This window comes from Mus pahari, chromosome 22 (assembly GCF_900095145.1).
Source record: "Mus pahari chromosome 22, PAHARI_EIJ_v1.1, whole genome shotgun sequence".
NCBI lineage: Eukaryota > Metazoa > Chordata > Mammalia > Rodentia > Muridae > Mus > Mus pahari.
In genome coordinates, this window is record NC_034611.1 from 21056579 (window position 1) to 21067518 (window position 10940).

General features: G+C 42.0%; 1 protein-coding gene across 5 annotated transcripts; it reads right to left on the minus strand.

Moving 5' to 3' along the window:
• Window positions 1-1107: 1107 nt before the first annotated feature.
• Window positions 1108-7755, minus strand: Pdp1 (pyruvate dehyrogenase phosphatase catalytic subunit 1). Of its 5 annotated transcripts, none has more exons than XM_021222053.1 (3): window positions 7610-7755; window positions 6921-6955; window positions 1356-3524 (listed from the first exon to the last, which is right to left on the minus strand). In XM_021222053.1, exons 2-3 carry the CDS (start codon window positions 6949-6951, stop codon window positions 1864-1866), a joined length of 1692 nt encoding a protein of 563 aa, XP_021077712.1. In that variant the 5' UTR covers window positions 6952-6955; window positions 7610-7755; the 3' UTR covers window positions 1356-1863. The 5 variants fall into 5 exon arrangements, with proteins under 5 accessions (XP_021077710.1, XP_021077712.1, XP_021077713.1 ...); XM_021222054.2 differs by lacking the exon at window positions 7610-7755 and adding an exon at window positions 7191-7283; XM_021222051.2 differs by lacking the exon at window positions 7610-7755 and having other exon boundaries at window positions 1108-3524; window positions 6921-7035.
• Window positions 7756-10940: the final 3185 nt, after the last annotated feature.

Sequence of the window (10940 nt, forward strand, 5' to 3'; positions counted from 1 at the left end):
ACATGTAGGCTGGCTTTCAGACTGTAGATAAAACTTCTGGGGTAATAAGGATTACTGCCTTTTCACAAGTATAGGAAGCAAAATATATATTCTCTGTATTACACTGCAATGAGACATTAGTCAGCACGTAACACGGAACTCTCCTATGGTGGCATGTTTGGTATGGTGGTGTGATTCCAAACAGCACTAAAAATGGGGTTTGATACTGTAGTGTCTCTGAAGACATTTAGAAGTAAGTGGTATTTTAAAAGTTGACTTCAAAAAAAACAAAACCAAAAAGTACTTTAGAAAACAAATTCTATCCTGTTCTGAGCTGCAATCTTCCTGAGTCTACTTTCATTTGGACCTAATTTTGCAGTCAATACTTCTATATATTGATTTAGGATTCACAATTCTGAGTCCTTGAACACAAAGTTCAGATCCTACAGAATTCCAAAAGGACCCCTATATGGTCAACTAATTATATAACAGAAACTAATTATGTTTTATATAAAAATCTATGTGAATTTTAAACAAAGTCATAGCTTTTTCTTAGAATAATTGATGAAAATATATGCACAGCTATACACAGATCAGCATTAAATGTGAAAACAAAAGTATCATTTGATGCATATCAAATAAACTCCTAAAAAGCCTACTTGAATGCACTTATTTTCATTTACTTTAATACAATATTAGAAAGGTCTACATATAATTATGGACACAGCTGCAAATACTTGAAGCTACTAAGTGTTCTGTATCAGGCATGCACAGGTTACGATTTAAAGTTTCTCATATATATATTAACATATATATTATAAGCTACAGTATGTTTAAAGCATTTAATAATATAGATCCAATTGTTTTAATTGGCCTAAGTGGGGACAAACAAAAAATTTCCTCAAACTGACATAATATTAAAAATCTTACCACTCACATTGATACTTAAACTTATTACATGTTGTTCTTAAAACTCCAAAATTCATAAAAATTCCTATCACAAATAAATAAGTATAATTTCTCAGCAGCAGTTTGCTTACTCACCACACATACAGCTTGCCAAGATTTTGGGGACTACAGAACAGTGACATGCTGATAACTATAGATGATAAGAATTAAACATAGCAGTCTCTTTTCATTCTGCGTATATCTTTATTTCAAACTAAATAAGAGTTTTTCATGAATACAAACCAGAAAAACACATTTTCCCTTTATTTAACATTCACTAGGATAAATTAAACCTAAGAACCTTTATTGTCCTTTAGGTATAGCAAAACAAAATATTACTGTTACACTGAGGAAATCATGGGTGAGGAAGGAAGAACAGTTTAGAATTTTTCCATTTAGGAAATCACAAAACTTACAAATCCAGATTTCTTTGTTCATGGTCATTTATGGCTTAAAGTACTGGACCTGCACTTTAGGTTAAAATAAATGTATGTGATTACCTGAACTGTTTATCTTTTTAGAAAATGCTGTAAATAAATATTCTTGTGTACACTAGAAGCCTTATAATGGCAGAAGTCTGCAAATGGACACGGTAATGGTTTTTGCCTTTACTAATATCCCCAGGAAGGTCCTTGTTTTTGACCTATTCAAGATCCTGTCTGCCTATCTTCATACTCTTAAGTTGGTGAGTCACTCACTGTTACAAGACACCTGGGTAAGGAAACAAGCTGCCTTAAGTGCAGGTACCATGAGGTCCAACAGAACAGAACAGACACTCATGAAGCTATCATCTGCTGCACAGTCAATATGAATACTGGGCTAGCTAAAGTATCAAACATGAAGTGTTTAGAATGACCTACTGGAAAATTAACTGTATAAGTTTCTTTCAAACATCGATCTGCCCTTCTAACTGAAGAACTGCCAGGGTAATTACACTTACTGTTCCTGGTTTTGATATGCCCCTACAACATGAGAATTGAACTGAACTACAATGATCGTAATGTCATCTCTATACATCCGAGCAAGCTCTTCAGGAAGACTAAGCATTTTAGAGAGTCGTTCATGATCAACAGCTCCAAATTCATTATTGCCTACAGCATGGCGAATGAGATGGGTTGCTGCATTCTGATCCTCAAACACTGATGACATCTTTGCTCTCCTTTCTGTTAAAAGGCCATGCATCTGTCCCAGAGTCACCTTGTACCCACCAACAGCTATTGGCTGTTGGTGATGCATACCAGTTAAGTATTCACCCACAATCCTAACCACATCCTGCCTATGCATAGTCTCCCACAACCCATCAGTTGCTAACACTAGGAATTTATCCTGTGGCCTTAATCGGTGATAAGTTACCTCTGGCTCAGCAGTAAGATAAGGAGGTGTATGATAGTTAGGAGGGATAAACTTGGTGTATTCATTGTCATTCAACTGGTCTGGGCCAGACTCTATCACTCTCTTTTGAAGGTCAATGCTCCATTTGAACTTTACATCTCCAAAAGCCCTAAAGGGCATCAGCAAGCCAAGCAGCCGGTCCTGCTTTACCACGCTCTTGGCCTCATTTTTGGGGTGTTCCAGTTTCAGACGCTCTAGTTCTCTTTCATTCTGAGCATTGTGGTCGTTAGAGAGTGTGACTGCTGACCAAGAGCCATCTTCTTCTTGCACACCTAGCATGGCTCTACTATCACCAGTGTTAGCCACATGGAGGTCAACGCCATCTACATGGGCCACACAAGCAGTAGCCCCAGAAAATGCTACCCGAAGCACCAGGTAATTTAGAAAAGAATTAGGATCACCGACTTGAGCCTCCAGTGAAATGTCATTATCAAGTCTCTTGAAAGCATTAATTAAAGCCTCCTTAACATCAATATCAGCTGATTCTCCAGTATTGAGGTCTATGAGTTCTTGCCAGTAAGTCCTCAAGCTGTTGAAATACAGTTTGGATGCTTCCTTACTGAAGTAATCATTGGGGTGCTTGTGCCATTGAAGGATAGGTAGCAGTGCCCGACCACTCTCCACTGCATTTTCAATCTCTAGCAAAGTCTCATGGGGCAACAAGGAAACAGCAATATAATAGAAGAGTCTTTCGCTGACTGCCTGGGAACAAGCACAGCCTGCATGACCATCGAAAACCCCCAAGAGCATCCCTCTGGTCTGCAAGCAGGTTGCTGCACTTCTCCGGTCCTCTATGGGTGCATTTGCAGGCAGTTGATTGCTGTCAAATCCAAGAATGGAACTGACATTTTTGCCATCAAATTCTGGTACTTTGAAGCTGTATTCATTAGCTTTAAGGATGCTGTTGACCTGTGGAGGTGTGAGGTAAAACTTCTGCGGTGTAGAAGCATATCTCCTTCCTTGAGTATACTGCCACCAGTTCTCCCTTGGCCTACAAAAGGTAGCATATGCTGGATGGGGTGTGTATCTCAGACGATTCTGAGGAATGTACGGTGGTGAACAGCAGAGATGTTTGTGGTGGCAGTAACATGCAGTGCCATAGATTCTGCTCAGTTCACAGTTACGGACGAGAGGAAAAAACAGTTGAGTTGGTGCTGGCATGGCATCAGAGAACAGTGGCAGACTGGACGTTCTGACTGGGATTCCTAGAGAGCAAATTAAGACAGACACACACACAAAGAAAGGTTATACTCTGCATTATCTGACAAGCTATGCTTTATAGAATACATTTTCTAAGGCAATTTACATAAAATCCCTATGCTAGGTTAATTTCTACAGGGTGTTTTATGGTAATTAAAATTTTCAACCACTCATGAAGTCAGGAATGAACTACAGTTAAATTTCTGTTTTCTCTTTCCTTTGTATTTCTATGTGCAGTAAAAACTGTTCAGCATACACATCTATCTGGCTGGGGAACACAGATCAGGAAGTTATGTAACATTGTGCCGCAGCAATCTACCTGCCCAATCACCATTCTCCCTCACCATGCTTTTCGAAAGGGGCCTTAGATCTCCCACTTGCACAGTTACTTCTACCATTTATGAAGATCTGTTCCTTGACCTGTGGTCAATTATTGACATTTGGTTACACATGGTATCACCAAAAGCACTGCTATATCCTCAACAAAGCCATGTTTATATATTACTGGTAAATTATATAAATATACCACTGTATTAATACAAAGTTTATTTTAATTTCTATAGAACATTTTTCACATAGTAAAATTGAAACAGAAATTCCAGCATTTCTGAACCTCAGAGGACGGATGTTCTTGTAATGCTTCCTTCTCTATACCACTGTGCCAGCTTAGCAAGTTAAAGAAGGAGAGGTCTGCTCTTCGCCAAATGATCCTGGGAAAACACAATTCACCTCTCTGGGACATTCCCCACTACACTTAAGTGAATACATGCAAGCAGACACTCTAAGGCCTCTTTAGAATTCATGCTAATGTTTGAGATACTGAGGCTTTGAAATCAAATACAGGGTTTACTGATTCATTGTTGAATTTTGCTGCGCCATTTGTGATTTTAAAAAAATCAAGTATTCTCATAGCTATAAACCTAATTTTTGGAAACAAAGTGATTCCTGTTTTAGATGTTAACTAACCTGCTATTATTTCCCATGCTTAGATGTCATAAAGCAAGCTACAAAAATATTATTTTATCTACTAGAGATATCAATTTATTCCTTAGGAAATGTTTTCTCTTTTGGTTAAAAATGGTTATCTACTTGTTATAGGAAAACAACAAAGAGCCATAAATTAAGCCTGAGGTCTAGATTATAACAGCATAGCATTATAAGTATCCTCAAAACAGTATTTTAGAATAGGCATTTATCTAGAAAACTTAGGTGAACACATATCTCTATTTCAAATAATGTATACAAGAAAAAAGAATCTTCAGTAACACATTTTCTCTGAATTCCTAAGATATTGTCTCATGCATTCAATTAAATCTCAAGAAACAGACTTTAGAACTGTTTTAAATAAACAAAAAAAAAAAAAAAAGAAAGAAAAAGAAAGAAGGAAAATGAAACCACTCTTCTTATCAACTATTTTCTTCTAAAGCAGAATCTGCTAAGGAAAGAATTTTAAGGATCTCAGTGTTAGTTTTATATGAAACAATTTTCATGTACTTTTTAGTAGGCAATTCAGGAAGTAAAAAGAAAATAATGAGGGAAGAGAGAAAATCAAACACTGGAAATTCACAGATTTGTGTCTGCTTTTGTAGAGAGCACCAAATATACAAGATAGACAGAATGTCTTTGGTAAGTAGTAAAGTATTAGACTACCCAAGAAGAGGTTTGTTTCTAAAGACAAAAGTACAAATTTTGGAATTAGAGTCTATAAATAAGGCTTCTGAAAGGAAAAAAAAAATTCTAACAACAAAAAATTTACCAGGACTAACCAACCACCAAAATGACAACAGTTCAAACTCAATACCTGAATGTCATCCAAAGGTCAAGGGTACATGTCTGAGCCAGGAGATGTGTACAAATACGCCAATCACACTAGCTTGTGGGTATAAACCCATACCTTTCTCATGCATGTATGCACAAAAGCTGTTTTTAAGCTGCAAATGTTATCATTAGAAATTAAAATATAAGTGCAATTTTAATGGAAGTAAATTTTTTTTCAGACATCTGTAAGTGTGTATTACTTTAAAACTTTATGTGAGAGTGGGGGTGATGGCAAAGGCCCAACCATTTAAAAAACATCTACTCAAGGCTTACGAAGCCCAGACCTTCCCTTTCCTTAGTTCCCGTGTTTTGATAGATTTTCTGCTTTTAAAGTCAATTAAAAATGAGTGAAATCTGGTGACAAAGAGCTTCATGCAGCAGGTGCTCTGAGTATTTACATTCAAACACTCTACATCTTTTTTTCTTCACAGCAAAATTTTGAGATTAAAAGTCAAAATAGCAGAGTGCGCATGATCTCTTTTCAATTATTTTCTTTTCAGTTATTCAGAGCTTAGCATATGAATTGCATTCCAATTCTTCAGCTACTAACATGCTTTTTAAAAGGCATATTCTTAGGGAAGCTGAATTCATGGAAACCTGCTCTATAATAAGCATTCTACCAGGTCAGTACCAATTCATAGCATTTCCATCCGACCAACGACAGCTACAAGTCTATTAAATGCTTTTGACGTGATGTATAAGAAGATGAAAATTCTTAATAGCCTTCTAAACATTCTGTAATTCAACAACAAAAAAAAATCCTCTGTGCTGATAAACTTGCTAAATTAACAAAATAGAAGCCTCCTGATTAGGCAATAAGAATTTCAAAGTAGCTGTTGGTTAACTTGAGCAATCTCACTTTCTATTTATTTATTTATTTATTTATTTATTTATTTATTTATTTAAAGTTCATACACCATCATGACCCACACTTGGCAACATTGTATGAAGCATCTCAGTCTTGGGCAGATTTGGCTGATGTTGCCAATGACTAATAACAAGATGCGCCTTAACCAGAAACAGAAAGATCCCCATCCATTCTTTCTGATGTGCTGGGCAAAGCCTGTGTCAAGACATTATTCCACTTCATCAATAAACCCATGGACCAAATCGATTAGAAAAATGCTACTGGTGCGCCTGCTCTGGAGCTTCTCGGTCTTGCAAAGATTCTAACGCAAATGAAAATAAATACTACACTTTTCATTCCATGTATCAGAATCTCCGTTTATGTAATCCGATTGCATTAAACGCCCTGCATAAAGATTTGTAATTTTTCAGCATTTTCTGGAAACGCCTAGCCATTTCACAGCTCAAGCTCAGTATCTACTAGAATGAAAAAACCGTTACCCGTAAAACACAAAGAACCAAACCAGCACTTGTTTGATCAGTTTCGCGTGTCCCAGAAAATCACACCTAAACTATCAAAAAAAAAAAAAAATCAATCTGGTCCAGAGCGCCTTTGTCTCCTTTTCCTTATCTCACGCTTTAATTCTATGAGGACCCCTATAGCCATCCATTCATACACAAAATCAGTCACCATCCTTCCCTGGGTACCCAACACAGGTAGTTCCGTGAATACCTACCAATTCGTCTGGGCCCGGGACACACACACATTCTCCTGTCATCACAACACGGAGCCGACAACATCCACAACCCGCGCGGAGAGCAGCAGCGACAGCAGCAACGGCCCATTGAAAGCAAGGCAGAGATGCTCATTAGAGGAGGCGGCGGCGGGGAGGCGGGAGCGGAGGAGGGGCGAGGTCTCGCAGCAGCCCAGTGAATGGGCTGGGAGGGGAGGAGAGGATGGAGGGGGGAGAAAGGGGAGGGGAGAAGAAGAAACCAAACAAACCCACCCGGCCGGCGAGGCGGCGTCACAGCCCCTGGCGGGGGACTCCGGGAGCCCGGACAGGCGCACCGCCGCCGCTCCATGCAGCCAGCGCACCGAGCCCACAAGCACTCAGCATCTTCGGGCCCGCCCGGTCCCCACGCCGCGCCCGCTTCCGCAGAGCTCCAGGCGCAGCCCGCCGCGGGCAGCCGGCTCGGCCACGCGGGGCCGAGCGTGTCAGCGGGGAGCCGAGGCAGACACGCCCGGGCCACAGCGGGCACCCCGCGCGCTGACAGCCGGGTGCCGCCCGGGACCCGCGGCAACTCGTCGCGACCGAGGCTCCGCGCGCACCCGGCCCTCCACCCGCGGCCGCTCCCCACGCGCGCCCTCCACTTCACCGCCCTGACGCCCCCTCACGACTCGGCAGCGGTGGACGAGGATACGAACCGGACACAGTCGAGCACCCGCCGCGGTCTGCCCCGGGGTGGCGGCCGCACCCCTCCGTGCGCGTCCTTCCCTCAGCACCACGCAGCACCCCGGCGCGCGGCAGCTCGGCCCAGGCCAGCCCACTCCGCGCCCCTGCCTCGCCCGGCCTCCGCCCTGCCCCGCCCCCACGGTCGCTCGTGAGCTCTTCGCCTTTCCGATTGGCTGCGCAACGGCGGGTGGGCGGGACCCGGAGGGCCAGAGGGGCGGGGGACGGAAGAGGGCGCGCTCCCCGCCAGTTTTGTGACGTCACGGAGGTCAGACAATCCCTTCCATTTGGCGCGGCCAGCCTATTGGTTCCACGCGTGCGCGCGCTCCGTGGCCACGCCCTGTCGCTGGTGAAGGTGGGTTTGCGCGCGCCGCGAGGTGGACAGCTTCGGTTGGGTTGCATTTGGGCTCCCAGATGAGGAAGCGCCTGGGCGGGATCCTGCGTCTCTGTGCGCGTGGCGCCTCGGGAGCCAGTCGCTTCCCGGCGGGCGGGCTTTCGCGAATGCCTGGCACCTCTGCGGGACCCGCGTGCTGCGCTGGGCTGGCCTGAGGGCCAAGCCTCCTCCTGCACCGGGCTGCCCCGGGTAGACCGCGGGAACACCACCAGTGAGGCGTGGCGGAGCGTCTCGGCGGTGTCTCGCTTCATTCATTCCAGACCAAGTTGCTGATTTTAGGGCTATTAGGTCGGATGGGTAGTCAATTATTTTTATATCCCAGGGCTAGGAAGCTGTTGTAAACAAAAGCAAAAGGAAGTTTGATGGAGGAATTCTTATCTTTGTAGATAAGAATAACGTGTGTGCTCCCGTTCTTGGAAGGACTTTGCAATCAGCATTCCCTCCTTGGCCCCTGCCTCATTCAGGGTTATGAATTTTAAAATGCAGCCAGTGAAAGTGGGAAGAGCACTGGACTTGGAGTCAGAAGAGCCTTTCAAGTTATTCCCAGTGACAAAAATCCATCTTCCTCCCATGTGACTCAGTTTGCCTATCTGTGGGGTGAGGTTAGGCTTAAGATGTGCTAAACACACTTAACGGTTCTTTCTGCCCCTTGCTGCCATCTGAGATTGTCTCTTTATGGGATAATGCCTTCTTCACTTACCTACATCCACATAGATGCCATCTTCATGGCATGAAACTTTCTTGGGAGAAGCTGTGGTAATGAGTTTACGTTGATTTATTCCACACCTTATTAACTAATAAAGTTTACAACGTAATGTAGACTAGATAGATGAACTCCCAAGTTTACTGTGGAATTTTATTAATCCTGAAGTATTTAAAATTTTATGTAATAAAGGAAAAGCTTTATATAACCAAACCTGTAATTCATAATTCCCCAAATCTTTCAAGGTGCCTCTATTTCTAAAATGGAGAATTTGCTCATCCCCAGAAGAGGCTTATGGGCAGAGATGATGGGTGAGGGGAAAAATATAGGTACCACAGGTACCTTTCCCCAACCAAGAACAAGCTAAGATCCCCATCAATCCCCTGCCTTCCTCTCTTGGAGAAGGAGATACATTTATCCTCCCCTAACAATCAAATTTAGACATTTCACTTTAGATATATTCTCAATATATCCTGATCCAAGGGTTCAGTTTGGCGTGAACTTGTTTTGGTGTGTACACAGTAAGGCAAGACTGTATCCTCAAGGAACGTTTTTGGGGAGAATGCCTTATTCCCCAACTTGGTCTATGCATAGTTGACTGTGCATCTAATTAAAGTCAGGTGCATCACAGAAAGAAACCTGCACAGATGAAAACAAAGAATGCAGGCCCTCAACTGCCAGGCAAAAGAGGGTCTCATATTACAATTCTTAACAACCAAATTTTCTTGAGCTCTAGGAAAGGAAATCCCGAACAATAATTTCATCCCTTCAGTACTCTTCATGTCGTCTACTGTCAACCTTTATCTTTTTCTAGTCTGTTATTGCTTCATTTCAATAAAGTTATTGTGTGATTTTTTGCAAATCTGTGTGGGGCCTTATTTTCATTCTCTGGATTAAGAGACTAAGAACTTAGAAATGCCTGACTGCTGACTTATTTACAATAAGAATTGTAAATAGATTACAAAATTCATGCCTCAACAGCAGATGACCTTGAAGGCTGTTACAGTAGTCAAACTTGCTCATAACACAATGCTATCCGTGTCACATAAAATTCTCTTTTCAAACTGACTTTTGTATCTGCATGAGAATTTCCAACTTGTTTTACTATGTCCAACCTTTTAGTTTTCTACCTGGATAGTATTGATTTCCCCATCCTATTCTGACTTTTGGATGACCTGGCTATATTTGAAGATAATGCTGATTCTCAGAAAGAAAAAAAAGTGACTTGTCACAACTAAATATAGTCAAAAGAATTTGTCATCAAGATTGAATGCCAAGATATTTCTGGAATTGGGATAAAGCCTCCTCAGAGTGATGACTTTGAAATAGTCTCAGTTAGAGGTGTAAGTTCTATTCTCTAGTTACATGACTGAGTGACGTGCATATTGTGACATGCCAGCCCACAACGATTCCAACTCCTGTGTCCTGGATGAAGTTCACTGCCTTGATTCTCTTCTGGCTTGGCCTTCCTTTCTTTCTGGGCAGAATCCACCTAAGTGGACTTACTTCAGTGGTGCTGTTATTATGTGGCCAGGGCCAGGACAGATCTGTGGGGTTTCCGCTGTAACTTGACTGTTTAAGCCACCAGAATACCTGTTGGTATTTCAACCTTGAAAGGTATTGAGAAGTAACATGAAAACAACCTAGGATTATCATAGAGACATAACAGGCAGAGAGAAAGCAGGGTCTTTGAAAAATGAACTATGTCTATCCTACACAAATGCCTTTGAGATACTAACACAGAAATAAGTGACCAGTAACATTTAAGTTGTCCTCTTGGCACACAGCAGATGATCCAGTAGCCTCAGAGGTCCCAGCCAAGAAGTTTAAAATAGACCTACATAGGAGTGTAACATGTCAGCCTGATGGTTACTGTTTGCCTTTTGCCAAAATCGGTTAGAAGGAAGAGAGGCTAGTTCTCCATATTCCTCATGATTCTCTACAGGTCTTCTGGGAAATCAGCAAGTAATTAGTAACTAAACAATCAGTGCTTTCTTGGTGTTGAGTCTTGAAATTAATGGTACTTGGAGTATGTCTTAGTCACTGTTCTATTGCTCTGAGGAGACACCATGACTAAAGCAACTTACATAAAAGAAAGCATTCAGTTGGGGGCTTGCTTACAGTTTCAAAGGGTTAGTCCATTGCGTGGTGGCATACAGGCAGACATGATGCTGGAGAAACTACATCCTGATCCCAGGCAGCAGGCACA

Bases quoted from the DNA above. Each gene is read 5' to 3' on its own strand.
- Pdp1 (XM_021222051.2), bottom strand. From the start codon at position 7,029: ATGGGCCGTTGCTGCTGTCGCTGCTGCTCTCCGCGCGGGTTGTGGATG. The intron at 3,525-6,920 runs GTAGGTATTCAC...TTTGCTCTCTAG, and splicing joins TCCCGGGCCCAGACGAATTG to GAATCCCAGTCAGAACGTCC.